Genomic DNA, 26,983 nt, shown 5'->3' on the forward strand with positions numbered 1-26,983 from the left:
ACCCCCACCTACTTCACTATGAGCAAACAGACAAATCTGTAAATTTGTCTGTAGGTCCCCTCTGTTACCAGTAAAATCTATAAAAGGCAAAAGATATCTTGCTAGCTTTGTATTTCAGAGTATAATTTCATCCAGCAGCCACTTTTCTCCCCCTAAGAATGAACCCTATAGAACTCTCTCCACCCAAACGTATGAATCCCTCTGAAATAGCAGAACACGTCACAAACTAAGGACTTTCCATACAAGTCCAAACATCCTGAACTTTCTACATAAGAATCACACTATTGGCTCGCATTAAGGGACCAATCTGAGTCTCTAGAAATTTCTGTTGTTTTCTAATATATGTAAAATAGAGATAAGACTCACTCATTAGGAAGAGCAGATACAGGAGCGATCTCATGGTTCTTCGTTTGCAAGCGAATGCAGGAGAACTGGAGCCACCAGGCAGAAGCTGCTCTCTTCCTCTGATGCTCCTCCAGCTCTGCAGGTCTCATTGCGCTCGCTGAGACTGAGGTATTTCCTAACTGAGGTTTCAAAGCGTACGCTAGTGACATTTTAATAAAACTGCAGATGCAAAGACCTACTTTTTAGTAGGTCCCCTACATTACCAAAAGGTGATTTTTAGCAGTTCCTCCAGTTCTGTCCATCAACAGCATTAGAACAACAGGATCTGTCTGGAAAAACCCACTTGGGTCTACATTTGTACTGTCCACCTTGTCCTTCGGTGCTTGCAACAGGGACACACCATATCCCATTGAAATGTGCACACAGATCGACTCGAGGGAACTCACAGCAGGGATTTAAGGGAGATATCAGCTCTCAGATGCTCCTCAGTCAGTTTTTAGTGCAAGAAGTTTCCCCACCATCCTCACACACACACAGAGCACTTGGTGTTCCCCTTTTATTTTGTGTATTATTGGTGTCAGAAAGTGACATTTCATGGCAGGATGCCCAGGGTATGTTAAAGGATTCTGCTTGTCTCTTTTCCCCTCTACCAACAATTCTTTGGCTTTTACTGATCCCTCAACCCTCTGTACTGTTGACTCTAGTCTGGGCCAGACTAACACAGAATTACTCCCACATAGTTCATACTATCAGAGTACTGTGTAGTGAGTATTATTTGGATGCAGGGTGCTGTTATTACAAGTGCTCAATGAGCTGAAGCAGCAAATGCTGAGCAAGCAGAAGAGTTAACTGCATAGGAAACCCCTTGGGAATGGTGGGGAGAGAGAAAAGCCGTTCCAGAGATATGGTTCTATTCGCCCAGAAAGTGCAAGTTTTTCGAGCATCCTCAGAAATGGGTGCAACAAATCACAGAGACACTTTCTAGCTGCCTCCAACTCTCTTCCTCTACGACTCCCCCTTGTTTAACAGCATTTGACAACCATCCAGAAATGCTGTAGTACTGCACATCTCACGAGTCCAAACTGAAAATATTACATCAAAAGGGGACGTGAAGAAAACACTCTTTGCACTTGGATTTTAATAGCAGTTCGGTGCCAGCCAGAGAGCAGCCACAGTCACACCTTTCCGAGGCTTCGTCTGGTCCCGTCTGACCCCGCTTGTCTTCAAACTGCTGACGCAGATGGGAGGTTGCAAATTGGAACAGTTTTCTTTTAAAGTGTCTCTCCCCTCCCCCCCAATTTTATTTTCTTTTTAGTCCCAGAGCAACATATGAAATTTCTTAAATACAGCAAAGAAGAATAAACTGATAGCTAGGAACAGTCCAGCTGAGAAACCTGCCATCGCTTCAGAAATAGCTCTCTGCAGCTTATGTAGACTTACATAAAGCATCTGTTCTTTGTCTGAGCCCTTTTGCTTGTCACATTTCAAAGACTCCCTCCGCTAGCTACAGAGGCAACGGAAAGTATGCTCAGTTGCAAGTGGGGTCACAAAGAGATGAAGAGAGAAGGAATAAACCGAGACACAGATACACCTCCTCATACTGGCTTCAGCTTCAAAACACGCTTTGAAAACAGACAAGAGTGTGGAAAAAAAACAATAAAATTAAACGTGCAAAGCATTTGAGGAACAAGAAAAGCCTTGCTTCCACCTATAGCCCTGAGGAACATGGCCATGTGAGGAATTGGGAACCACATAAACCAGACATGGAATTTCTTTTAATAAAAATTACACAGAAAATCAGTGAGATAGATCACTGTGCAATGAGAGGCACATGGAGCTTTGTATAGAGGTCACAGGGAGCGATGAGGAGGAGTCTGGAAGCATGAAGCTCTGCATTCATCTGCCAGCCGCACCAGGAACAGAGAAACTCCCACCAAACGTCAGGGGAGGGTTTGAGCACCCACAGCCCGGCATGGAAAGCAATGGCTGCTGGTGCCTTTTCCTCCGGCACGGCTGGGCCCTCAGAGGCTCCGTGGTTCATATGTGCAGAGCAGAAAGAGAAGAACTGCAGCTATTCCTTTGCCAACGTCTGGGAAAGGTTTCTGTTTTCTCAGCTGAGAGCCCCACAAAGCACAGGAACAAATTCACATGCAGCTGGTTTTACCCATCAAAAGAGGCAGAAGGGAGAGGGCAGTTCATCCGTCGATAAGTTCATGTGAGGTGTTTCCTGACAAAACATTATGATCTGTAAAGAGTGGATTTCAAAATCCTGTTGGGACTTCAAAGCTGTGAACCAGCTTCTAAGCCCTTCGTCTTGCAAGGAACTGCAGACACCCCACAAACAGACCTGTGACAGCCTTCCTGTTTCTAACGTAACTGAAACGGGAAGTGGCTCCAATGGCAAAACCAAAGACATTACTGCTATTAACCTCAATAGTGCTGATTCACTGCCGCTCTATAGGAGAGATCCCACTGCAGAGTCCTTGTAACTCCTCAGAAATCTCCTTTTTTCCGTAGAGAAAAGAACATTACAACAGCCTGGGCACTACCACATCTTCCAACCAGCGTGACATTTCCCTTTGCTGCATCTGCCTGTCCCCGTCTATCAGCTTGAGGGGGCAAGGACTGGCGGTCTGTGGCGTGACTGTGAAGCACAAGGAACACCAAGGTTCTGTTTCAGGGTGGGCACTGGATGCTTAAGAACATTTTTCATGCAGACCAAAAGATACACTGACACCATAAGCTTAAGAAAGGGATTTAAAGAGAAGCAGATTCAAGAAATGGCCTAAGAGTCAGGTTGTATTGCAAGCAAGCTGTCACAGCCCACAGCCATCAAAACCACTACCAATAAGCAAGGTTTTGTTGTTTATTAAGATTCCGGGCAGGGATGGCAGACGAGATTCTGCATTTCTTGAGAATCTCAACATTTCCCCACCACAGCAAAGCACCAAGCACAGCAATGGATTACTGTACAGCAGACGATCCTTTTGTGCAATATGAGCACCTTGCCAAATCTTGGGAACACTCAGGACAAAGCCATAGATGGAAAAAGCAGCTGAAGGCTCCACAAAGCAAGAAAACAGCAGAAGGTGGAGTGAGAAAAGTTAGTTACAGTTCAGAGAACCAATGCCCTGAAGCTGCAGAGGGAATTGCCCAGCACAGGGGAATAACCTGTCTGAAGTGACAGGGAACCAGTTTTAAAAGCAATGCTTTCGCTGCCAGTCATGTGCGTGCAGTGACAGGATTAAGAGGGTTGTCTCCAAAAGACAAGCCCCCCACCTTCACTTGCTCAGAGTAGAAATGAGAGACAAGGGATCTTGAGTTGCAGTGTTTATCTTACTGAAGGCAAGGCACTGACATTTGCAGTCTGCAGCTTTTTCAGGGTTAGCAGTAGCCCTTTCCTTCTACGAAAGATGCATCTAGTGCAACATCAGCTGTTACAGCTTCAGATGTGGAGATCACGAAAACCAAGCGCTAATTGCACGGCAGGGAGGTCAGCGCAGTGCTGTGTGACCGACAGCCAGGAGTTCGATAAGGCCTTAGAGTCCACACTGATCACAACTTCTCTTCCTTTTTGAGAGAGGCTGAAGCTCTGAAAATACATCCAAAGATGAACATTTTCTATTAAGTAAACTTGCTATATTGATAGTTTGCAGAAATACATTGTTGTTATTTTTAAATATAGGCTGAAAGTGAGACAGTTCATTTTTATCTCTTTTCTACAGGGTTTAAAGGATGCTTCCCATCCTGACCGAGGCAGCGTGTACATGACAAAAAGCAATGAGGTCCTTGCAATAATTTATAGACCGACAGGAAACGTTAACCACACAAAGCATTTTGCCCATCTGTCTCTCAGAAGCCACATTTTTCTACAGAAACAAAGCAACCTGTGAAAAATAGATGTTTCAGAAATACATCATGTGAAGTTACAGGTCCAGGAAATCCACATCACTTCTGTACTCTGAAGCAAATGTGCACATCGTGCAAATTATTTCATTATAATACTGTAAAATGGGAATTCTGCTGTGTGCTAAACACTGAGCACTGCAGGTACCGAGACAAAGACTCGGTGTGGCTCTTGATGACTGAAGACTGTGTATTTGTCCACTCGTGTCTCCCACCAATAGTGTTTTGCACAGAAGCCAACTCCATCCTTAGCAACCTTTTATGCCTCTACAACGCTTTTTATTCCAAAGCACTTCAGCGCAGTCTCTTTGGACAAAAGAATAAGTCATCCCATTCTTAGATAGCGCACTCCATCCTATGGCAAACAGCATTATTTCTATACAGCTCAGAAGCACTGCCAGCCCAAAATGCCACTCCCCACTGCCCCAGTGATCTTGTTCTTGCTCTTGTACTTTTAGACATAGTAAAAAGAAAGTGTCAGGCAGAGAAAGTTGAGTAAAAATAGTTTTTTGAAAGAACATTAATGATTAAAGTGCACGAAAATATTTATAGCCACAGGCTGAACCACAGTCTTCAATGAAATGCACTTGAATACTGATAATGCCTTCAATTCTTCCAACTGCTGTGGGAAATACAACTCCTTTGAAGATGGAAGCAAGGTTGCAATCCAGAAAACCTGCTAAAGGTTTCTAGTTTGTCCCTCTAGAGGCACCATCTCGGTTGCTGATGGCTGCAATAGTGACTGCTCCTCTGAAGCAGCTGATCTCGGTTGTTTCTGTGGCATCCGTTTCCACGATCTTGTCTCTATAGCAGGAGACATAAGAACAGCAGCCCTTTGTCAGCAGGAAGCTGCCAAAGGGACCCAGTTTTTAGAAGAGGGCAGGTTTAGGGAAAACCCAACATATACCAGATAGTGTCTTAAGTGTTGCAGCTTCCACAGTCCTAGAAAACTGGCATCTAGCAAGAGCCGTGTTTAAATCTGCAGGATCTTCTGCCCACACTCTGCCAGGCTAAACAAACTATTTCTAGAGAAAGTAACAGCTCTCCATTTTCCACAGACGTGCTTCCCAGGTGTAACGAGGGAAGCAAACAATTATCTAAGGCAGAATCTGACAAAGTTGCCAGTGTTAGGGCTCTGATTTGAGCTCTAAAAGCCCTGTGATTCTAACACTTGTGAGTAAGCCTAAGTTGTACCTTCCCTACAAAAAGCACCACGCATTTGGGCTACTGAGTCAAAGCAAAGAAGAGCCCTTGCTTTTCTCAGCAATTTCATGAGCAAGCTGACCTATCTAGAATTTCTGTTACCAAAGACATAATAACATGCCAAGAGTAGCTGCTAAGCAGGAAGCTAAACAGATACTGAAGACCTTTCTTCATTATTTAATTTACCTTCTGGATTTATTTCTGAATCACTGGTGTTTCCAGGGTCTTCCTTAAGAACTCCCATGTCCTTTGCCCAATTCGTCCATTTAATTTCCTCCACTCTGGAGAGACAATATGCAACAGACACTGATGCACAGAGCACAGCATTTCAGTCCATATCTCATTGTCCTGCAGCATCTCAGTCCAGCTCATCCTGCCAACACAATCCTGATGGTTTGGCTGTAGTAACAACATCCTACAGAGCTTTTCTTTCAGTAAAGATCTTCTGTAGTCTATGCTCCACGAGGTAAATATCTCCTCCCTCTACATACCGTGTGCTGGTCTGTATTTGTTTTAAAACACTCCGTTTCCTCCCAGGGAACATACCTAATGCAAAGGATGCTCCAAGGTTCCATTTTCTATACATGCACCGTAACACCCTGGAGTAACAGAAGTGCTGCCTGCAGTTGGGTTTGCTGGGTGGGGAAAGGTTCTACCTGCTCTGGGCACATCATTGTGGACACCCTGTCACCATAACCACTCACACAGATACGGGTTAAACAGGATGTCTTTTGGTGACACCATGTTTTGGTGACAATGCTGGCAGCTCAACCAGCTCTCAAACTTCCAGCACTGCAATCATCAAACAGTTTGCATGTGCTCAGGAACATGGGGTTGAATCATTGTGTTAATTCAGTGCTGAAATTCCCTGTGGTGGTTCAGGGTAACCAGCTTCTGAATCACGGGAACCGGTTACTAGGATAGAGTGTACGGGGTAACGGCACTTCTGCCTCACCTGAAACACCATCTCTCATCTTTCTTATTGAGGCCCACTGACATGAAGCAACCAGATCTCCTCTTCCCACCTTGGCGCCACAGCCAGGCCTTCTCTATTTCCAGAATAGCAATAGCCCTCTGAAAGAGAAGTCTGTGTCAGAGAGAAAAACGGGATACAGAGCCCAGGCCTTCTTTTAGATTAAATCTTCCCCAATCAGCAACTAATTGGACTTAGAAAAACACTTTTGAACCCAAACCCAAAGTGCTGCTTAGCTTAATAGTACGAGGCAGTTACTTGTGCTCTCACGTTACTTACGCACATGGATCTGGACTGGCTGGTAGCCATGCAAACAGCATGAGTTTTAAATACTTCTAAAAATGGTGTTAGGATTTACCTCCAGAGTGGTAAATTTATATAAATGAGAAGTTTATATCTTGAGGCTTAGGACAAAGACAAGCACTGTCATCTCTGATGTTATGGGAGATTGGGCCACAACGTAACTGCTGAGCAGCACCACATCTCACCTGCAGCTTCCAGACGCTTTCGCTGTCTTTAGAAACTTTCGTGACAGTCTCACTCATGAGCGCAATCAGCATGTTGAGCAGAAGAATGTAAGTGAGGATCACAAAGAGAAGCAGCAGGAACATGACGAAGTATCTGAACCTGGCATGTTCCTGGAAATCCAGGTCGCCCATCCCAATGGTGATCTTGAAGAGCTCCAGGGAGACGCTAAGCAGCCCGCCGTACATAGCGTGGCTCCCAGCGCTCTCCACCTGAGCAAGAGACTTGTTCTGAGGGACCGAAGGAGCATCCCCCATCAGCGTAACCAGAGCTATGAGGAAAAACCAAATTGAATCCTTCTCAGAAAATTCACTTCTTGCAGCTCAGCCTATAATATAACGCTAAGTAAAACCTTACCTGTTGCAAAGCCAAAGAGGAAGATGATATAAACCAAGAGGAAACGCAGCAGGTCTCTCAGGATAGTCTGAAACAAATCATGAGGAGGTGTCATTCCTTACCTCACATGAAATCACCAGAATGATCTCCTGTTCTCACACATCATAAACTAACCCCCAGTAATAATATCAAAAGCAAGCTGGAAAATGCTTTTATCGAGTTTAAGAAACTACTAATACATGTTAAATTACTTCCTTAGGTAATTAACATCACTGCTACTTAATCTGAGAGTACTACATTAACTTATTTGTTGTTACATTTGTATGAATAGGTTCTTTGAAACAAATAAATATCACATCAGCTCCCCAGTATGGCTGTTTCCAAATGGTTTCAACACATACATGTCTTTCTTTTCCACCTCCATTGTGTTTCACACAAGTGGTGATCAGGATTCCTCCCTGACACCTCATTTCACCTCTGTTTGTCTTGTCTTTCCAGCCCCAGACTCCTTTATGGACCGGAAAACATTTCTCCGTCCAAGCATAACAAACAGTTCCGGGGCCACTGGTTTTGACTGCTAGTTTTGAGTTTTTACAACAAACAAGTAAGTTTCCGCTGTCTCGCTATACTCAAAGATGGCAAACCAGTGGTTTACCACAACTGTACTTCCTTGAAGACACTGATCTCATCTCCTCCTGCAATTTCTTTACTTCCATAGTCAGTATCTCAATTCCATTTATGGAAAGTAATTGCAGGACTTCTATTAGTTCCTCACACCCAAAAGCTTCTCACGCAAAGTTTTTTCGGAGTACTGACCTTCTGTATCATGACGCTGTAGATCCCAGTGCGCTGAAAGCCCCGAGTGTAGTACAGCATGTTGACCCAGCCCAGGAGCAGCGAGAACACCATCACCGCCACGTAGTTTTCGGAACTTGCGCCATACAGGACGGCTGACAGCAGCAAGGAGAAAGCCTGGATGAAGCTGGAGAGAAGCAGAATGAGCGACACAGCGACTTACCTCAGCAAAAAGGCCCATTTGCAGATCCGATCTGTTTTGCAGGGAAAAGCAAACACGTTTTATGAGGCCACATGGAGTGTATAAAGTGGCAGTTAATCAGACACATAGTTTATATGAGCAAATCCCGTTATAAGCAGACACAAAAATCGTTGCAGTTCTGTTATGAACTAATTAATCTCGCAGTCTGAACTCTGAATTGCTTGATGTAACTCACATAACTGATAGAAAATGGAAAACAATTTATGAACACATGCACACATACATGCACACACATGTGAGGTTACTTTCCTTTCAACCAAATCTGAGTCATAGTGATGGTATAATTAAAAACTTGAGCTCTTTTTCTAATAAGTGTGTGTTCTCAACTGTGAAATAATCAAGGGTCTGACCTTCAGTATGTTCAGCTAAAATCCAAGGACAGCCCCTAGCCAAAAAAGTCCATCACAACAAAGGGTTAGGACAAGATGCAGCAGGTAGAAGCAAGCAGGGAAGGGATGGGAAGAGCAGACAGCGGCAGAGAATCGCTTTCCTGCTCACCATCTCTCTAGCAATGTTAGGACAACTTAGGTGCACACAGCAGAGAACTGATTTCACCCGTGCTTTCATTGGCAAAAAACCCTCCAGAGACATACATCAAGATCTCAGTGCAGCTGTCAGAACACATAGTCTTCAGCGACTGGCGTCTCCTCCGCAAGTACAGACTCTAATAGAGAAAAATCAATGGTAGCCATTCATCAAAACAACAGGGCATGCGAGAGGGTGAATCCTGCCCGGCACAGCCTATGGCTCTGGGGAGAGCTTTGCTCCTCTTCACGCTTTCATTTTCAAGATCCCAAATTTCAGCTAGTTATCCTTCCCAGATTAAAAAAAGCCGTACTTATAAAGGGCAAGGATAAACAAGGGCTGAATCATGGCTCAGCCCTATGTCTTTATTAATAGATTGCACTAAATGCCAAGGATGCATTTTAGTACCATAAATCACAGAAGCCTCTTATAATTATTTACTGTGTGAGCCTATTCTTCCTCTTGCCCAGCAACCTGGCCTGTGCTGCTCCTGTCACTGCTAGATCGCACTGACACTGTCTCAGAGCAGGGTTCGCTCCTGTCACCCCCTCACGCACATCCTGATGGCAGGAGAACAGAATCTGTTGCCTCTGTGTCAGTGTTGGTTGCCTTTTTTCAGTCTTACAATGAGACCAGATGAGAACTCCCCATACCTGAGCAAAGATTAGATAAATGCCTCCTAGCAAGATAATGATCAGTCCAGAGACCCAGAGGAAGCCCCCAGCTGTGAACTCCACTGGAAATGAAGGCTGCAAGATAAAAAAAATCCAAACCACTGAAGACAGGCAGAGGTAGTGGTGATAACCACCCCACACCTTCTAAACTCAGCTTCATTCAGGCCCTTCCAGATGAAAAAAGATTGTACATACCTTCACCCGTAAGGGTTGATAGTAAGCAATAGCTGTAAAAATGATCATGAATGACAAGTATGAGACAAAACTGAAGTAGAATCTCTTGGAAGCAAACGTTTCCCATTTTTGCTGAAGCAGTTTGTTCAGTGGCTCCAAAACCACCATCTCGTACCGTTTCTATGGAAAAACAAACAACAAAAATGTACCCGTGTGTCAACAGGAATGCAAATTCACCAGAGGGTTGAGTTTTTCAGGGTTGGAGTCCAGTGGCTCCAGTGGATAGGGTGTCCCTGAGGGTTTATTTGGTCAGGCCTGAAAGAAATCAACCATTCCATAAGAAGTTACTTCTGCTTGGCTTCAAGGCATTTGGACACACCCGGGCTTCACACAACCAAAAGATGCAAAGTTTCTCTCATATTATAGATTATCAGAGGCACACCAAGCAGACTATAAATAATAAAATATGCAAACACTTCCATCATGCATTTCTTTCCCAGAAAAATGTTCCTGTGAAATATCACATTAACTTGAAATTATTTGCAGAATTATACAGCAGCACTGCAGAAAGGCAGAGCAAAGTGGTGTTGACTTTTAGTAGAGGCGCTCACCGGTGTGTCACTGCTGTACGCCAGAATCTCCAGCACAGAGTTTTCCTCAAAGCTGTCGAGAGAGGACAAGTCATAGAGAGACACGTGGATAGGTCCGTAGGTCCATTCAGTGAACTTGCGTGACAGGTGCCTGTACATCGGCTCTTTGATCTCTCTTTGGATGATGTGCTTGAAGATCTGAAAAGAAACAGGACGCACAGCAGAAAAATGTGTATGTAATGCAGGTGGAGGATGACAAAGGCATACCCAAATCACTGTCAAACAAAGGACATCTTGCTTTTGGCATTATACACTTTGATATATCCAAACGACAGACTATCTGGCTAAAGGACAATCTAACTACACCTTGTATCAGCTCTTCCAGGAGCAGAACCCATTTTGGTCCAGACCAGCTGTCTTGGCTGGGACAGAGAGCAGCAGCATCCAGCTGAGACTCTGCAGGACACTAACTGGAGTGACCTGGGGGAGATCTCCTGTGTCATCTCCTGTGGCACTGCCACTGTCAGCAGCATTACCACGCACCAAACCCCACTGCTGTGCCGAGGATGTGTGCTGCACTCTTCCTCATTTCTCAGTAACCCCAAGGATTCCCCCTAGTTGTCTTTACCTCCACTTTGCCCGTCTTGGCAGCAAGCTGCAGAGGATTCAATCCATCATAATTCACTATCTCCTCCAGTTTGCACGCTGGGTCAACCTTCACGCCTGCCTTCAAGATCTCAACGTATGTTGCGCTCACAAACTTGGTGTTTTCCACAGTGTCATCTGCAATCATCACCAGGGCATGGAGGACGGTGTTGCCCTGCGTATCCTGCTCCTGGATCCTGGCTTTCTGGTGGGGATTGTTTAGAAGATATTCCACCACCTCAAACTGATTGGTGCAAGCAGCCAAGGAGAGGGGAAGTTCACCTGAAGAGATTAAGATAGTGTTTAGAGTGGAAGCAGAAACAGGTGAGAAAAATTAAAGGAGAAAAAAAATAATTCTGGGAAAATATATGTAGCCAACAGTTTTACCAGAGGAACACCAAACAAGTTCGTCCCACTGTCTCGAGATTCTGAAGGGGTTCTACAGTAAATAAATACTCCCTATTTCTGTGTACAGCTGAAACACTTTCCCAGACTCCTGATATGGCTAAACTAATCAATTATTTGTGTCTGTCTGAAGGCCCTCAGGTGGGATTAAATGCATGAAACCAAAAATGATGGCAAGCACCTACTGCCTGTGAAAGGATTCTGCCATTCAAGTCAGTCAAGAGCTTGATTACAGGACAGTAGAGAAGGCAGCCGATGCACAGAGGGGCAAACCCAACTTAGAATCAGCAGCATCGCATACAGTGAGACAACAAAAAAAGTGAAGGGACTCACCAAAATAAAAGTAAATTCCTTCTTTCTTCTTCCTGAAGAATTCACCATGGGCTCTGGCATGGACATCAGCTCCATTCTCTACTAGAAGTTTCACTAAATCTAGGCTCCTTTTCTCGATGGCGATGTGGAGTGCTGTTTGGCCTAAGGAAACAGCAAAACCTGTCACTCGGTGTCACTATCAGAGGGAACAGGCACGGGACTCTTCAGCAAAGCGCTGTTTCAACAGTCGCTGCATGTTCCGCACAGCAATCCTGCAGTCTCGGTGCTGGGCAGGGTGGGTGGCAATTGATGACTTTCAGCAATGTTCATTGGAAAAGCACGTTGCAAACACAGGATCAGAAGCCCCGAGACTGTCAGAAATTCAATGCAAGTCCAGGTAGTTACCCCTGCCTGGCACTAGATCCCAAGCAGCTACGAGAAGATAGAGACAACCATAACATACTTGACTATGCTGTATACCTGCTGTTAAAAGGATAACCAAACCGGCAAAACTCATTCTGAAATAGTGATATACTATTTCTTTTTCACTTGTAGGGGTTTTTAAACTTTCCCAAGCAAATCTTCCCACATTCCAGGGTTATCTGTTTTACAGGCTGAGAACAAAGTTGCAGAAGTGAAGTGTATAATTCAGGGTTGAAGAGGACACAGTACCAGAATCAGAAATCAGAACTGAAATGTGGGCCAGAACTCTGGGACTGCAGTGCAGCATAAGCTCCTCTTCTCCTCTTTTTCCTTGTATCCGCACATCTCTCCTGCCTAATGGGGAGGAGGCTGCTCTGGCACAGCATCAGAGCATAAACCTTACCTCTGTAGTAACAATCAGAGCACGCGACATTGACAAGCGGCCGGGGATTCTGTGTCTTTTGGTCTATCTCCAGCAAAAGTGGGATTGTGTCATTCTTTCCATTTTTTAAGTTCAACAGGGCTTTCATTAAGCAAGTCTTCCCAGTCTTTGCATCTAGCAGAAAAAGAACATCCAACAGGTTGTACGTGTGCTTTGCAAACACCTGTATTACCTAGTTCAGTGTGTGCAGAACTTAACTGTCACTGTAGAACCAAATGCAACAATAATTCTAGACATCTTACTCAGTATTTTTAGTCTGCAGTAGAGGCAAAAGCCTTAGGATAGATGTAATTAATGGCATTTTCCATCCTCGGATGGACATGAGGAAGATGAAAGAATACACAGAGGGCTAGAGAAAGCAAAACGACATGAGCAGGTTCCCCTGCTTCCCTCCTACATGAAAAAGTGCTGCCTCTGCTAACCCTGTTTATGGAACAAGAATCTACCTGTGTATTCGGAATTGGTGAGAAATTTGGAGGTCCTCCTTAAGTACTCGAGTAAACCATCCAGTGCCTCGGGGCTGCCCCTTGAGACTGCGCTGAAGAGCCTGTCTCTGTCAAAGCGGTTGGGGTCCTTTTGGCTAGGGAAGAAATTCTAAGTGTTAAGAAGCTCTAGAGAGCAGACAACAAATGTGTAATAAGTTCTAGTGGGAGAGTGTACGAAAGGAGAGAGGGCAGAAAAATCTGTCACATAAAATGAGTATTTTATTTTTGAGTCACGGGAAAAACAGATTTCCCAGAATTCTCTTAAGTGGCTGCTCTTTCCATCAGCTGGAGCTCTTCCCAGATCCAGTCTGATGTGCGGCCCTGGAACACATCCAGGGCACAAAGAAAGAGAAGCCTGAGATAGATGCAGGACCAGAGTCGGTCCCACCACATGGGGTGTAGTTTACATCCCTCCCTGGCCAGAATGGTTCACTCGTGCAGAGCTCCCTCCCAGCAGAGATCAACAGGGATCCCACCCCAAATACCCAACAGTTACTCACTTGCTGACAAGCCCTGGCCAATAGTTCAGATTAATCTTGACTTTAGGAGCAAAGTCACTGCTCTCCTTCTGATAAGGCGTCTCCAGGGGTCGTGGCTCTCCTTTCTTTCCAAGCCCTGATCTTTCTTCCTTTTTACTAGATGCAGGTTTATCTTCTGGGACACTGTCATCTGTTTCCAGAACTCCTATCAACCGGTTCCTCTGACACGGGCCCGGCTGCCCGTTTGTGAAGTTATCCATTTCTAGTAGAGATGATCTTGCAGATCACCAAAGATGTTCCCTGCTGAGAGACTAAACCTGCAAAGGAGAAGAATTAACAATTTAGTCACAAACCTAGAATATATTCAGTGTGCCACAGAGAAAAGAACATTTCCAGGCCCAATGTTCCTACAGTTGACTATGAGAGAGAGATTCAGTAAAACTCTGCACAGTAGGAATTTTGAATAAAGGATCAAGGCCTTAAATAGGGCACCACTGGAGAAGTTCATGAAATACAGGCAACTTGTCTGCACAACATCTGAACCCCCTTTGTGAGATGACCTCACCTGTTGGCAGCAGCACAGGTTCCTTGCATAAAAGGCAAAGAAAGTGGATCTTTAGGAGACTACGATCATTGTTCTTGTCTCAGTGCAGCCAACACAGGCTAGACACCAAGTGGCCAAAAAGATAAGATTAACTGTAGGCCATCTTTGGAACAGTGCTAAGTTTGTTCATGTTCTCTGTTGGTAAGCATTACACTGTTTCTAGAGGGAAAACACATGCACAAATTATGTTCCCCTCATGCACTCTCACATTTCATCCCGCGGCAAAATGAGTGGGATCTCCCCAATGTTTGGAGCTGTTGGCTCCCCATGCGAGCACAGGCAACCACACACCCCAGCTGCCAGGCGGGCACTCAGAGCCTGAACAGGGCACAGCTCTCCCGGCGCAAAGCTGGATCCAGAGCTGCCGTGCAGGGAGCATCAGTATTCACCAGAGCACCCAGCCAGCCCACTGCTCTCATCTAATACGTCCTGCGCTCCTTTTTCACCCTTTTGAGACATCTCTTCATGTATATCTGGACATATCTCAGATCCACGCCCAATGCAAGCTATCTGTAGTCAGCACACGACCGCGGATTCACGCACAGCTCGTGAGGCAGCAGGGAAACATCCATGATTACCAACCTGAAGAAGAGCCTTTTTTAATGACTCCGTCTTATTCACATGCGCTCCCTCCAAATGGTTAACAGGTTTTCTCTGAAGAGAAGTCTCCCTTGCTGGGACTACAGCCAGACTCCATAGCCTGTACCAGCAAGGACATAAATTGACACAGCATTAGCATTCTGGCTTGGATTAGTATGTGGAAAAACACAATTCTAGGCAGAAAACGGCCACAAAACATTTATGCAGCTCACAGCAAGAAATCCAAGGGCTGATTTCAAGACGGACCATTACGATAAATCAGCCGTTCAGTTTAGTCTGCACTCTAATAAGACACATTCCTCTGCACATACAGGCATACACCCTATAATCCCATTTCAGACTTATTTCATCCCCCAAAACACTTACTGGCACATTTGCCGATCCTTTAGAGGGCTATTTGTACTTCCGTAACAGTTTGCTTGTGCTTTTCTGTCTTCCTTTCCCCAAAATCATTTCTCAGCTGCAGTTTCCATCTCTCCACAGCGCCCGAGAGAGTTATTTATTGTCTGTCTTGCACAGACAGACTGTCTGGTTTAAAAGCAAGAGCAAAATGGTCCTAAAAAAAAGGACCCTATAAAAGGACCCTATAATATATACATCCGCTTTGTGCATCCCTAGGAAACAGAGAGCACTCCGTTTGCCAGCTCAACTTTCACTTCTCTACTCAAGAGCCGAGTTGTTTGTTTCTGTGACTTTCCCAAGCCATTTTGAGTAGTGCAGCACCAGCCCTGCTGTCGGAGAGGAAGAGCACAGCACTTACCCCGAGTTGCTGCAAGCTCCACCCAAGAACCGATCTGACAAGGAGTCCCAACGGATCCTTCAGACGGTAAATAACCTCTCAGTAGAAACCAAGTCAAATGCCAACAAGTGTTAATAAGCATGAAAGCAGAGCCCAAATTATTTACATCCATGGGTGAGAGTCCTCTTCTTCTGCGGAGAAGATCACGCTCATATTAGCAGTCTAGTAACGGCACAAGGTTGAACTCCCAGTTGGTGGTGGTCCATGAGAGAATCCAGGCTGCCTGTGAGAAGGAATAACCACGGATTAGTGCTATTTACTCAAGTCTATAGCTTTCTGCAAAGTGAAGAAGGGCTTGCACAGGAAATGACTAGAGAGATTTCTCAGTAAAAGAGAGCCAATGAGTGCAGTGCTCTTATATGGGAAAGCTGGCTGGCTTCTGCAAATGCATAACATTTAACCCCTGCCTACACGTGTAGAGGCGGCATCTCGTGCCTTTCAACAACCGCCCGCTCAGATCCCAAGGGAGGCGGCTGGTGTGACCCTGGCCATGCTAAAGCCCGTGGTTTAGTTTTGAGGTTGGTCACAAGGCTCTCTCGGCCTCAGGACAAGCAAGAATGCATTGAAACATCTGAGGTCAACTGTTACCGTGGGCAGCCAGTTCTCTTCACACTTAACGCACCCCATTACGAGGCAGAGAAAACCGTATGAGAAAATAAACCACCCAGAGCATCACCCTACAACACACGCAGCGTCAGCTGCTCATCACAAGCTCAGCAGACTGCACGAAGCAGCCCCAGTTCCAAAACACTTGGGCTACTGGTTACATAATTTGCCACTAGTTCCCACTTCTTGATGAGCTGCCTCCCCAAACAAGTGCAAGTCTGAGGCTTGGAGGTTCTGGGAGCACAGACTGAGCAACTGATTGGAGTAAAGACCATGCATGCAGACTAATGCCTCTTTACTTGTCACTTGCAAAACGGGACCCCTGGGAACACAAGACACCAGCCCACAGCAAGTGAATTCATTTTTTCTCTCCACTCCTAACAAAACCCAGGCCTGAGGAGGCAGTGTGATCGTTATCTCCTGCGGCATCGATGCAGGAGGACATTCAGCACCCCCGGTCTCAACAGCCTTCCCCAGCACAGCGCTGCTGCAGAGCGATTCTCATCTGTACTCTGTAGACGAGTACAAAGCCATTTATGTGATCTAGAGAATCTTACTGACTAACAAGACTGTAAAGAGCTTTTCTAATCAACAGCTTGATAGCAAGGGCACATTCCACAAGCAATCTTAGAAGTTTAGTTAACCATTGGTCCAAAAACACTGAGAAGGGGCGTCACATCATGACATACAGAACTCTGGCTGTGCCTTTTCTTCTTCCAAAGCCACCACGATCCAAAAGAGAGCCTGCAGCAACCCTAATCCAACAGGACCGCAGGATGATGTGGGGCTTCCTGGAATGCGGTCGTCACCCATAGAAACATTCCCAGATGGCTCCTTCTTTGAGTCAGATGCAGGATGCGTAACAACCTCCCTATAAATACATAATCAAATGGCAGGGTGCCTTTTCCTCCTTCATGGTTTTGCATAAGATCTCAAGCTAATTCCTCCGATTCCTGTTCCAAAATTAAGCTGATACAGGAATAATGTAAAGCCACTTATTCATTCCAGGCTTAATGATTTATCAGGAACCACAGAATAGCCTACAAAGAACCAACATAAATAAATACAAGACCAGATATCATCTCTCCTACCCTCATTCCAGCCTTGCACTGATTTAGTTTGCTTTAGTCATGTTACACTTAATTTACTGTGATATCAACAGATGTAGATTCAGGCCCAGGAGTTTAGGTCAGACTTAGAGGTTTAGATCCTCTTGGGCTTTTCCCCCAGCCTGCATGGGAGTCAAGCCGCCGTTCTAGCCAGGGAATGAAATCAGCTCACAAAAGTGCATCATAACAGAGCCCTTTCTGCGCATCTGGTTTTAATAGCTTACACAGAGGAAGGGGAATGTGCAGCTTGCTGGGAAAGGAATCACTGCCAGCAGAGAGGTCACCACAGCAAACCAGAAACACAGAGCTGCTGGGGGAACACAAACTCTGGTATGTGCACACACATGCGCACACGTTTGCAGAGTACACGGAGGAAAGCACTTGCACTTCCAGCGCTGAGAAGGGAGAAGCAATGCAGAAAAATACACAATCTGCCCAAATGTTCACTTGCCAGTGACGGGGTCCCGAGGTCAGCAAGGGGATCATGTCACTGCTGTGCACCAGCCAGCGGAGCTGGTTGTGATGCTTAATGAGCATCTCACCACCACAATCAGGATGAAGCCACTCACAGCAGCGCAGGGAGAATAAAAGAGACGATTTAATTGCACCTGCCAGCCTGAATTTTCAAAATCAACATGTAATCCTCTTGCCTTTTGAGGCTTTTATTTGAGGGAGCAAGAAGGAATCTTGCAATTGCTCAGTACGTACTTTACTGGTGAAAACGTCTCTGATAGTGCCAAGCTTCTCCTGATAGGAGAGACACGTCTGTGGAAGCCTTCAATCTGGGAAGAGAGAAGTCAAACTCTTAGCTACGAGGTGACATTTTAAGCCAAATCAGTAATTTTAATTTAATAATATTATCAAAAATATTCATAATTGTAATTATTATGGAATTACAGGTGATACAGAAGCACAGTAATTCATGGCAGGAAAACCAAAGACTGGAACCTGCTTAAAGAGAAAGCAAAAGGAAGCGTGAGGAAGAGGACGTTCTGAAAAGATGGAAGAAAACCACATTTCCTAAAATGTGTGTTCTCTGCTCACCCAAATGTCCATTTTTACCAAATACTGAAAAACATCATATTGTTATGATGAATATCACACTTTCTGTATGCTGTAAATAGAAGATCCAAGTCTCTTACATGTGTCTGCAATTTAATTCCAGCATTATATCTGTAGCCCCTAAGGGGCAGCAGCTCAAAATCCCCATGGGAGGGGAGCCTGGAATAACCACACACAAGGGTGAACCACTACAACTCTCTCCAAAATAACAGGTAGGCCAACACTTCACTCAAACCTCACAAAAGCCACAAGGTTAAGAAAAAATTGCTTATTTTAAAGGTCTGTTGTCACACTTGGGAAAATATCAAGTATTTTTGCAAGGCGAGATTCTTTTTTTCACGCAACTGTTCAGTAAAACCCACAACAAAGGGATGAATTTTAGTAGGTTCATTTGGTATAGTTGTACCTCTAGAGACACCAGCCAGTGCACAATCTAAAATACAAGTATTTTTAAATATAGTTCAATGTCAAAAGTTGTCTTATAGCACTGGCGACTCAATTTCCATGAGAACATTTCTGTAACTACTAGTCTTACATCATCATATTTAGAGGCTCATATCTATGTATTAGGCCTTTGAAGGAACCATCCAGTTCTTCTATTCCTTAAACTGAAGTGTACTTCTAGTTGATGTCTCCCTTTCTGCAGGATTCCAGCCCGAAGGTGTGTTCTGCTGACAATCAAAACAGCAGCAAAATAAGAAATCCACCGGTAATGCTGCAAAACTCACTTTTGCGGAGAAACAGTGACATCCAGTGGCCGCTCAGTAAATCCCAATTCCTGCTGCGGCTGAGATCAGCCTCGATAGGCCGGTCAAAAAGCTCAGCTTGCAGCAGGGTTAAATGCCATTATCAGAATCTTTTGTCAATGTGGGAGCATTAGGATTATTCTGTTTTAATACCATATAGATCCTGACTAAAACTTATTAAATTCTTATTTCAGTTATGAATAGTTGTCTCTAAGAAGACCAAATAGAGGTGCCACCCCATCGTGAGAAAATGCTGTATCTTAACAGCATCAGTCCTTCCTATTGCCAGACACTACTTAGTCTTTCATTCATAGCTTCTTCAGTGTACACAATGCAAACTATGTAACCTCGATTTACAGTTCCTTGTAATTTATATGCATTTCCCTAATTCATTAAGATAAATTGCAAAGAGTTTTCTTTGTTAATGAAGGAATCCCTTGAAGTCATCCCTTCCAGCTGGTGACGGCCACCCCTTTGTGACCTGGGGATAACCTGGAGGAGCAGCCTGGATAACTCAGTTCATCCAAGAAGAGCAGAGTCCAGCCCAAGTCCCTGTGGTGACCCGTCCAAGGTACCTTCACCCAGGTAGTGCCACAGCACAACAGCATCTGGGGACTTCACTCCTTGTCCTCTCTGCATTTAGAGACATGCTGTTCCGCGCCATTTCTAGCAAGCCAAATACACAGCTCATTAACGTTCAGCACAAGGCTCATCTAAGGCTGGGGAAACCCCCACACGGACACACGAACAACATTTCTGCAACAGGTCACATCCAGTGAGTGACCCTGGAGAAAGGGGACCTGCCACAGACAGACCTAAACCAGCAACCTGTGCCTACACCACCTGAGCGGTGTCTGCAGCTATTACCTTACAGCATGGCTTAATTATTAAAACAACTTAAGAAAGGATATCTCTTAATTATTAACCAGAGAAGATAAAGCAGCTAGTTTTATCATGCAGTAAATCAGCAGCAGAAAAAGTAATGTAAATTTATTCAGGGCTGTATCTCCTCTGGACTATGAACTGCTCAAGGACTTTACACACTAACAAGCAATGAAACACCCAGGAAGCGACAGAATCAGAGGAGGGTTGGAAGGGGCCTCTGGAGGTCATTTTGTCCAGCCCCCCCACCCAGGGCTGGTTCCCCAGCCCCACATCCAGATGCCTTTTGAGCATCTCCAAGGGAGTCCCCACAACCCCTCTGGGCAACCTGCCCCGGTGGCTAAACTGGAAAAAGCAGAAATCAAGGAAAGGCAAAAGAAGCTATTGCAGAAAAACTCAAGTCATCTAAGTAAAATCTAGAGCAAAACTGCTGCTCAAAAAAATAATAAAAAAACCCCATGGTTCTAACCATCAAAACTACCTTGAACTTAGTTACCATGTGCAGTTTCCTGTGAAAACAGCAGTGGAAGCTTTTTGGCCATAGTCACATCCATGCTAAGGCAGCACATACCACAGACACCCAGGGACGTGACATTGAAAGCTGCAACCCAAGAGGAACCCGATTTCACAGCAACACTGCAGTGGACAAAAAAATATCCACTCATATGGTGCGTAATTCAGGGTTATCTGTAAAAATCAAAGTGCACCAGCACAGAAACACTGTGCACACAGCATAGGGATGCCAGGAGTTCCACTGCAAGTTCAGTAGCTGTCAAAATTCAACAGGTAAAGACATTGGCAACCACAACCCTTACTACCTGGTGAAGTTTCTGTGAAAGGGCACACAGATTACTGGTTACATCCACCTTTTAGGACCCACCACTACATAGTTGAACAAAAACATCCTAACCCCACCTCTCCGGATGACTTAAACCACCCCATCAGAAAAAAACAAACACAAACAAGCACCCCAACACAAAAAAATACACCCAAAGCCCAAACAAGAGAGACAACCCAGACGTCAGGCAGAACTCTCTGGCTTTTGGCATTAAATGATTTTTTAAAAAGCTTTTCTTTTTTACTGAGATCAAACCAGGAAACTAATACTCCTCAGTCCTGTATCACCGTTCAGTATTAAAGTTTCCCTGGAACCCATGTATGAAAGCAGCCTCCCCCCACCCCCAGCAGCTACTGTCACTGCCTGGGCCCTTCCCAGATCTTGTGTTCCATGTTCACCCAGAGTTAACAGCCCACAAAGCACAGCCCCCCATGTCCCCACCCACTCAAGCTCAAGTCACTCCACAGCAGCATCAGACACAGCTGCAGCAAACCCCACCCCACCGCACTGACACTCCCATCCCCTAATTTGGTGTGTGGCTTTCTGGGGTCTTTAACAATTACCCTCCCTGGAAACTGAGTTGTGATAATCTCTGAAAAAAAGAAATACCAGCGTGTTAGTGCTTATTTTAAGACTTTAATCCAGAACCACAGGGTTCTCATTATACATGCAAAGAGGTTTAAACTGCCATGGAAGACAGTCAAATAAGCAGGCCACTTAAGCATACCGGTTTTATCAACTTGAACAGAGACAGACAAGTTGTGATGTGCAACAGAAAACTTTATTAGCATTTCAACAGACAGTTGTTCAGCAGTTACTTAAGCTTGCATTCACCTTGCATTTAACTTAAGACATTAAAGAACTACAGTGCAAACATAAATGCTATTGGCAATCTTGTTGGGAAGCAAGATGCACAATAACTTAACAGCCACCCCTCAGGCGCAGCACCAGGTGCAGGGTGGATTCCTTCTGGATGTTGTAGTCGGACAGGGTGCGCCCGTCTTCCAGCTGCTTGCCAGCGAAGATCAGCCTCTGCTGGTCTGGGGGAATGCCTTCCTTGTCCTGGATCTTGGCCTTCACATTCTCAATGGTGTCACTGGGCTCAACCTCAAGGGTGATGGTCTTGCCAGTCAGGGTCTTCACAAAGATCTGCATCCCTCCTCTCAGGCGCAGCACCAGGTGGAGAGTGGATTCCTTCTGGATGTTGTAGTCAGATAGGGTGCGCCCATCTTCCAGCTGCTTGCCAGCGAAGATCAGCCTCTGCTGATCAGGGGGAATGCCTTCCTTGTCCTGGATCTTGGCCTTCACATTCTCAATGGTGTCACTGGGCTCCACTTCAAGAGTAATTGTCTTACCAGTCAGGGTCTTCACAAAGATCTGCATGCCACCCCTCAGGCGCAGCACCAGGTGCAGGGTGGATTCCTTCTGGATGTTGTAGTCGGACAGGGTGCGCCCGTCTTCCAGCTGCTTGCCAGCAAAGATCAGCCTCTGCTGGTCTGGGGGAATGCCTTCCTTGTCCTGGATCTTGGCCTTCACATTCTCAATGGTATCACTGGGCTCAACCTCGAGGGTGATGGTCTTGCCAGTCAGGGTCTTGACAAAAATCTGCATCCCTCCCCTCAGGCGCAGCACCAGGTGCAGGGTGGATTCCTTCTGGATGTTGTAGTCAGACAGAGTACGACCATCTTCCAGCTGCTTGCCAGCGAAGATCAGCCTCTGCTGATCGGGGGGAATGCCTTCCTTGTCCTGGATCTTGGCCTTCACATTCTCAATGGTGTCACTGGGCTCAACCTCAAGGGTGATGGTCTTGCCAGTCAAGGTCTTCACAAAGATCTGCATTCCTCCCCTCAGGCGCAGCACCAGGTGCAGGGTGGATTCCTTCTGGATGTTGTAGTCAGACAGGGTGCGCCCGTCTTCCAGCTGCTTGCCAGCAAAAATCAGCCTCTGCTGGTCTGGGGGAATGCCTTCCTTGTCCTGGATCTTGGCCTTCACATTCTCAATGGTGTCACTGGGCTCAACCTCGAGGGTGATGGTCTTGCCAGTCAGGGTCTTCACAAAGATCTGCATCCCTCCTCTCAGGCGCAGCACCAGGTGGAGAGTGGATTCCTTCTGGATGTTGTAGTCAGACAGGGTGCGCCCGTCTTCCAGCTGCTTGCCAGCGAAGATCAGCCTCTGCTGGTCTGGGGGAATGCCTTCCTTGTCCTGGATCTTGGCCTTCACATTCTCAATGGTGTCACTGGGCTCAACCTCAAGGGTGATGGTCTTGCCAGTCAGGGTCTTGACAAAGATCTGCATGTTGAACTGTAAGACATAGAAGAATCCAATTTTAGCTACTTAACGGAAAAACAGTATTGAATTATTTCTAAACGAAAACACTCCTGCTGTTAGTTTACATTGCTTTTCAGTAGACTTTTTTTTATTTTTAAATCAAGATTTTCTACAGCCACCCCTCACTAAGGACTAAACAGACCTCTTTCTGAGCCTCACCGCGCTACATTACTGTAACAGATTCCTCACATCGCCTCTCCACAATCGACTCCCAGCCCCCCTCGCCCCCTCCCAGCGCTGCGGCAGCGGCCGCGCCCCCGCCGGCCAATGGCGGCCCCGGCGCTGAGCTGCGCACCCCCCCCCCCCCCGCCCGCCCCGGGCGGTGACGCACCCACCGGCTTCCGGGAGGACGAGCGGAGCCCCCGCCATTTTCACCGTAACGCAACCTCCTTCCCGTAACGAAACTACCTAATTCCGCCGCCCCCCCCCACCCCGCTTCCAGTTCTCAACAACACGGTTCAGAGCAACGCGAAACTCTGAACAATTCCTCCCCCCCCCACCCCGAACAAAAAATACTGCCCAATAAGTACCCACCCCACCTTACAACTGCCTCCCTGTAAAAATCGTCCCGTTTTAATCTTTCCAACGGCCCAAACCTCTCCCACCCATGGACTCACGTCTCCGGCCCTGAACGCTGCTCGCCACAAGATCTATCGCAGTCCACTGCAATCGAAATCTGCTGCGTGACGCAGCCCCGCCCGTATTTATGCGATTTCTGACAGACAGGCCACGCCCCTCTTGAACGCGCGTGTCCATCCGCCTCCCAAAGTAGTCCCAAGTAAAAGACCACCGTTGTGACAAAAATTTACCTTTCTCCCCCTCCAATCGCTCTTCCGGGGACAAGGGGGTCCTGGAGTCTTAGTGTGGGACCTCAGACCCTTAAAAAATCTGGAAATTTCTGGGGGCGCGGATGGATCTGGAGGTGCGGTGCAGCGGTTAGTGGCAAGACCTGGAAGTTCGGCAATGATTGGTGCAGCAGTAAGAACGGCGGGTGTTGATTGGGTGATCCGGAGTAAAGACACAGAAGGGCGGGGCTGGGCGGCTGTAGGGAAAGCTCTGGAAGATTCGGGTACTGCCCGGCGCTGATTGGTGCACGGTGAGGTCAGCGCTGTTGCTAGGGGGGAGCCGCCTTGCAGGGGCAGATTTCGGCTGTGCGCATGCGTACTTGTGCTGCTGCGTGGGGTGAGGGCGCCCGGAGCCCCGCGATGGGGATGGGGCTGCTTGTGGGGCTCTTTTCCAGCCCCAGCCAATGCTCCTGGAAGAGCGTGGCGTGAACAGTGGGCAAAAGAGCGCCGGAGGAAGATGGGTTACCCTTGCTGCCAGCTTTTTGTTGGCCCCCAGAGACACCAGCACATCTGACCGACCCCAGGGGAAGCGTTTATGGCTGAGCCTGGAACAGTCTGTAGGGCTGGTCCTGGGGTGTGGGGCTGTGCGGAAAAGCTGTGAGTTGGAAAAGCTGGGGAAAAGAACTAGTTAGAAATCCATCAAGTGTCGGTGACTCCTGGTGTGTCACGCGTGGCCAGGCGGAACGTGCCCCTCGTCAGGCGCCCATTTCCTGAGCAGCCCTTTGCGCCAATTTCAGCTGCCGGACAACTTAATGCTTTAATGTGAGGTTGCACAACAAGCCCTGTGATGAAATGCTGACATTTGTAATTCAAATGGCTGTTTACTTGCCTTCAGGAAGCTTTAATCAAGTTATGGCACAACTTCCTCCTGTGAACTGATGTGGAAATGTGCTTTGTGTTAATTAAGCTTGATTACACCTTTCAGACTGGCTCTCAGCTCGTTTTATGTTGTATCTGGAGTACACAATCTAGGAAGGTTTTTATGTGGCAGTGCTCTATCTGCTGCTATCCCCTTCAGTGCAGCCAGATGAACTTGCTGTTACGGAGCACACCCATGAACGGCGGGATTCCGTACCCAGCTGCTCTATTTCCCCCTTTAAAAACAAACAAACAAAAAACACAACAATGAAACCCTTTTGCTTTCCTTTCTCCGAACAGGCCATGTGTTTGCGAGCACCTCCTGGCCTACAGCAGAAAGGAAATAAATCATACCAACAATAATCCACAACGTAGAAGCGGTAAGAGAAGAAAAGGGTAACTGGAAAGTTCCGAAACAGCCCCATGGCAACAACCAACTTTGGAAATATTATTTGGCTGCCTAAATTTAGGACAAAAGGCAAGTTTAGGCAATATCACATTTGTTTTCTTTATGCTGCCAGTTTTGCTCAGTGTTTCCAGTAGGTTCGTTTTGTTTGCTTGGTGCCAGGGTGACTAAATGTTTGCTCCAAGGCCGAACAGCCCAGGCACTGCTGCAGGAACCAAACAATAGCACGGAGTCCTAGGAGGAAGGGCACCAGTAATTAATATTTACATATGTGAAAGGCCATGTCTGCTGAACTGGAAATTAACCACAGGCTAATCTAGAGACCGGCCTCTGTGTGAGCACATCAGACTTGTATTAAAGATTTTATTGTGCGTGTCTTTGTTTTTTTAATGTCCCTCTAGACTGAGAAGGAGAAATGTCTTTTTCTTTTTACTTTCTGTGTAAACCAGAAAACACGGGAGTTCTCACTTGTTTTTTTCTAAGTATGACTAAATCCCATGACTAATCTGCATTCACTGTTGTTGTTTGGTTTCTTTTTAAGTATTCAAAGCAACAGATCAGAATAAAGTCCCAACAAGATGGGTCTGCCATGGGTAGTTCTTTAAATACCTTTTTAATGATGACTGCTGAAAACTTCATTGTTCAGGGAAATGACGTTACCCAAGGCAAGCACAGGACATGACTGCTGACATCGAATGCAGACTCTGTTTTACAAACAATTATGGATTAAATTAATCAATTCCATGTAAAAAGCCTCATTATTTTCCTCAGTTATCCCTCTATCAAAAGAGATAAACAAAACAGTTCGGCTTTGTGCACACAACTCCAGGGCCTAACAGAATTAAACTAATCTCCATAGCCTGTGGGCAAGGTACTCTGCAGAGGCCACTATTAGCATTTTGCAGTGTCCACTGATTGGATTAATTTAATTGTCCTACCTGTTAATCTATGACAGCCATCTACATGCCTGTACAGATCCCACCTCTTTTGTTTTGGGGGCTCGGGGGTGGGCTAAATACAGAAAGCTGCTTAAATAACCTATTTTCCTGTCCCTTGGCTCTCTCTGTATAGTAAACTCATGCCCTGAATGTTACACATTTGATATGTGCGTCAATTCTTTATACTATTTCAACGATAATTATTATCAAGTTGAAAGGTACTTCTTTTTAAAGTCAGAATGCAGCGTTTATATATTGTGGGCCAGATTCTGCGATTCTCACACATGGTGTGTACAGAGCAAGCTCCTAAGCTGGAGGTGATGGCCTTGTGATTTAATTTTACTGAATTTCAGCTTTACCTCAGAATTTCTTTAGCAAATAATTTAGTACTGAATTTGATACAAAGGAGATCCGTTCATTCTGAAATGGTGTGGTAACTGTTGTGGTTGTACAAAGCATATGTAGTTAACACACATCCTGCTCTTCCTCCAGAAGCTCTTGGTGAATCAGAACCATCAAGCAGCTGACTGTGAACTGTGTATAAATAAATGCAAAGCTGAAAAAGCAGAAATCTCTATCGTGTGACTTGCCTGACTGCACAGGTGGCTCCAGCCTTTGCCAGGGCACGGGGCCTGCGGTCGGGAACGTGTGTTTCTTTCCAAGTGGTTTCAGAAGTGGGTCACTGGGCAGTAGTACAAAGCAACCTACTTTCAGAAGAGAAGAATCCGGGATCAAAGAAATGTTTCCAACGAATCTTTACATTCTAAAACACAATCTGGGTCTGGTTTTGAATGTAAACTAATGCCCTAGCAACAGCGTATCATTTCTACGTGACCAATGTCAAATGAAACAATCTATTTATC

General features: G+C 45.8%; 3 protein-coding genes across 17 annotated transcripts in view; all 3 read right to left on the reverse strand.

The window, feature by feature from the left end:
• Window positions 1–1,589, reverse strand: part of ITGAE (integrin subunit alpha E) — a 28,247-nt gene extending 26,658 nt beyond the window's left edge. For all 4 annotated transcript variants that reach the window (XM_065036316.1, XM_065036318.1, XM_065036319.1 and 1 more), the window contains exon 1: window positions 367–1,589. In XM_065036316.1, the coding sequence (XP_064892388.1) occupies window positions 367–554 (188 nt within the window). In that variant the 5' untranslated portion in view covers window positions 555–1,589. The remainder of the gene's footprint in view (window positions 1–366) is intronic.
• Window positions 1,590–3,197: 1,608 nt separating this feature from the next.
• LOC102097810 (transient receptor potential cation channel subfamily V member 2) lies at window positions 3,198–26,756 on the reverse strand. 9 transcript variants are annotated; one of them, XM_021287109.2, is made up of 20 exons: window positions 26,711–26,756; window positions 25,792–25,886; window positions 17,926–17,999; window positions 15,609–15,725; window positions 14,686–14,803; window positions 13,521–13,816; window positions 12,982–13,115; window positions 12,497–12,649; window positions 11,692–11,832; window positions 10,937–11,235; window positions 10,330–10,506; window positions 9,740–9,898; window positions 9,524–9,619; window positions 8,939–9,009; window positions 8,105–8,270; window positions 7,310–7,376; window positions 6,916–7,223; window positions 6,410–6,528; window positions 5,641–5,735; window positions 3,198–5,055 (listed from the first exon to the last, which is right to left on the reverse strand). In XM_021287109.2, the coding sequence occupies exons 6-20, from the start codon at window positions 13,757–13,759 to the stop codon at window positions 4,931–4,933; spliced, it is 2,349 nt and encodes a 782-aa protein (XP_021142784.1). In that variant the 5' UTR covers window positions 13,760–13,816; window positions 14,686–14,803; window positions 15,609–15,725; window positions 17,926–17,999; window positions 25,792–25,886; window positions 26,711–26,756; the 3' UTR covers window positions 3,198–4,930. The 9 variants fall into 9 exon arrangements, with proteins under 9 accessions (XP_021142784.1, XP_064892416.1, XP_005502117.1 ...); XM_065036344.1 differs by having other exon boundaries at window positions 3,198–5,100; XM_005502060.3 differs by having other exon boundaries at window positions 15,070–15,725.
• Window positions 21,505–26,794, reverse strand: LOC102096418 (polyubiquitin-C). Of its 4 annotated transcripts, none has more exons than XM_065036377.1 (4): window positions 26,711–26,794; window positions 25,792–25,886; window positions 23,883–25,012; window positions 21,505–23,046 (listed from the first exon to the last, which is right to left on the reverse strand). In XM_065036377.1, exon 4 carries the CDS (start codon window positions 23,038–23,040, stop codon window positions 21,667–21,669), a length of 1,374 nt encoding a protein of 457 aa, XP_064892449.1. In that variant the 5' UTR covers window positions 23,041–23,046; window positions 23,883–25,012; window positions 25,792–25,886; window positions 26,711–26,794; the 3' UTR covers window positions 21,505–21,666. The 4 variants fall into 4 exon arrangements, with proteins under 4 accessions (XP_064892449.1, XP_064892450.1, XP_005502105.2 ...); XM_065036378.1 differs by having other exon boundaries at window positions 23,883–24,793; window positions 26,711–26,755; XM_005502048.4 differs by lacking the exons at window positions 25,792–25,886; window positions 26,711–26,794 and having other exon boundaries at window positions 23,691–23,939.
• Between the last annotated feature and the right edge of the window lie 189 nt (window positions 26,795–26,983).

This window comes from Columba livia, chromosome 20 (genome assembly GCF_036013475.1).
Source record: "Columba livia isolate bColLiv1 breed racing homer chromosome 20, bColLiv1.pat.W.v2, whole genome shotgun sequence".
NCBI lineage: Eukaryota > Metazoa > Chordata > Aves > Columbiformes > Columbidae > Columba > Columba livia.

Excerpts from the sequence above, each read along its gene's own strand:
- LOC102097810 (XM_021287109.2), bottom strand. The coding sequence starts at position 13,759 with ATGGATAACTTCACAAACGGGCAGCCGGGCCCGTGTCAGAGGAACCGG. Across the intron at positions 11,833-12,496 it reads CTCTGATTGTTACTACAGAG|GCCAAACAGCACTCCACATC; the intron begins GTAAGGTTTATG and ends CTGTTTCCTTAG. Across the intron at positions 11,236-11,691 it reads AGGAATTTACTTTTATTTTG|GTGAACTTCCCCTCTCCTTG; the intron begins GTGAGTCCCTTC and ends TAATCTCTTCAG.
- LOC102096418 (XM_065036377.1), bottom strand. The coding sequence starts at position 23,040 with ATGCAGATCTTTGTCAAGACCCTGACTGGCAAGACCATCACCCTTGAG.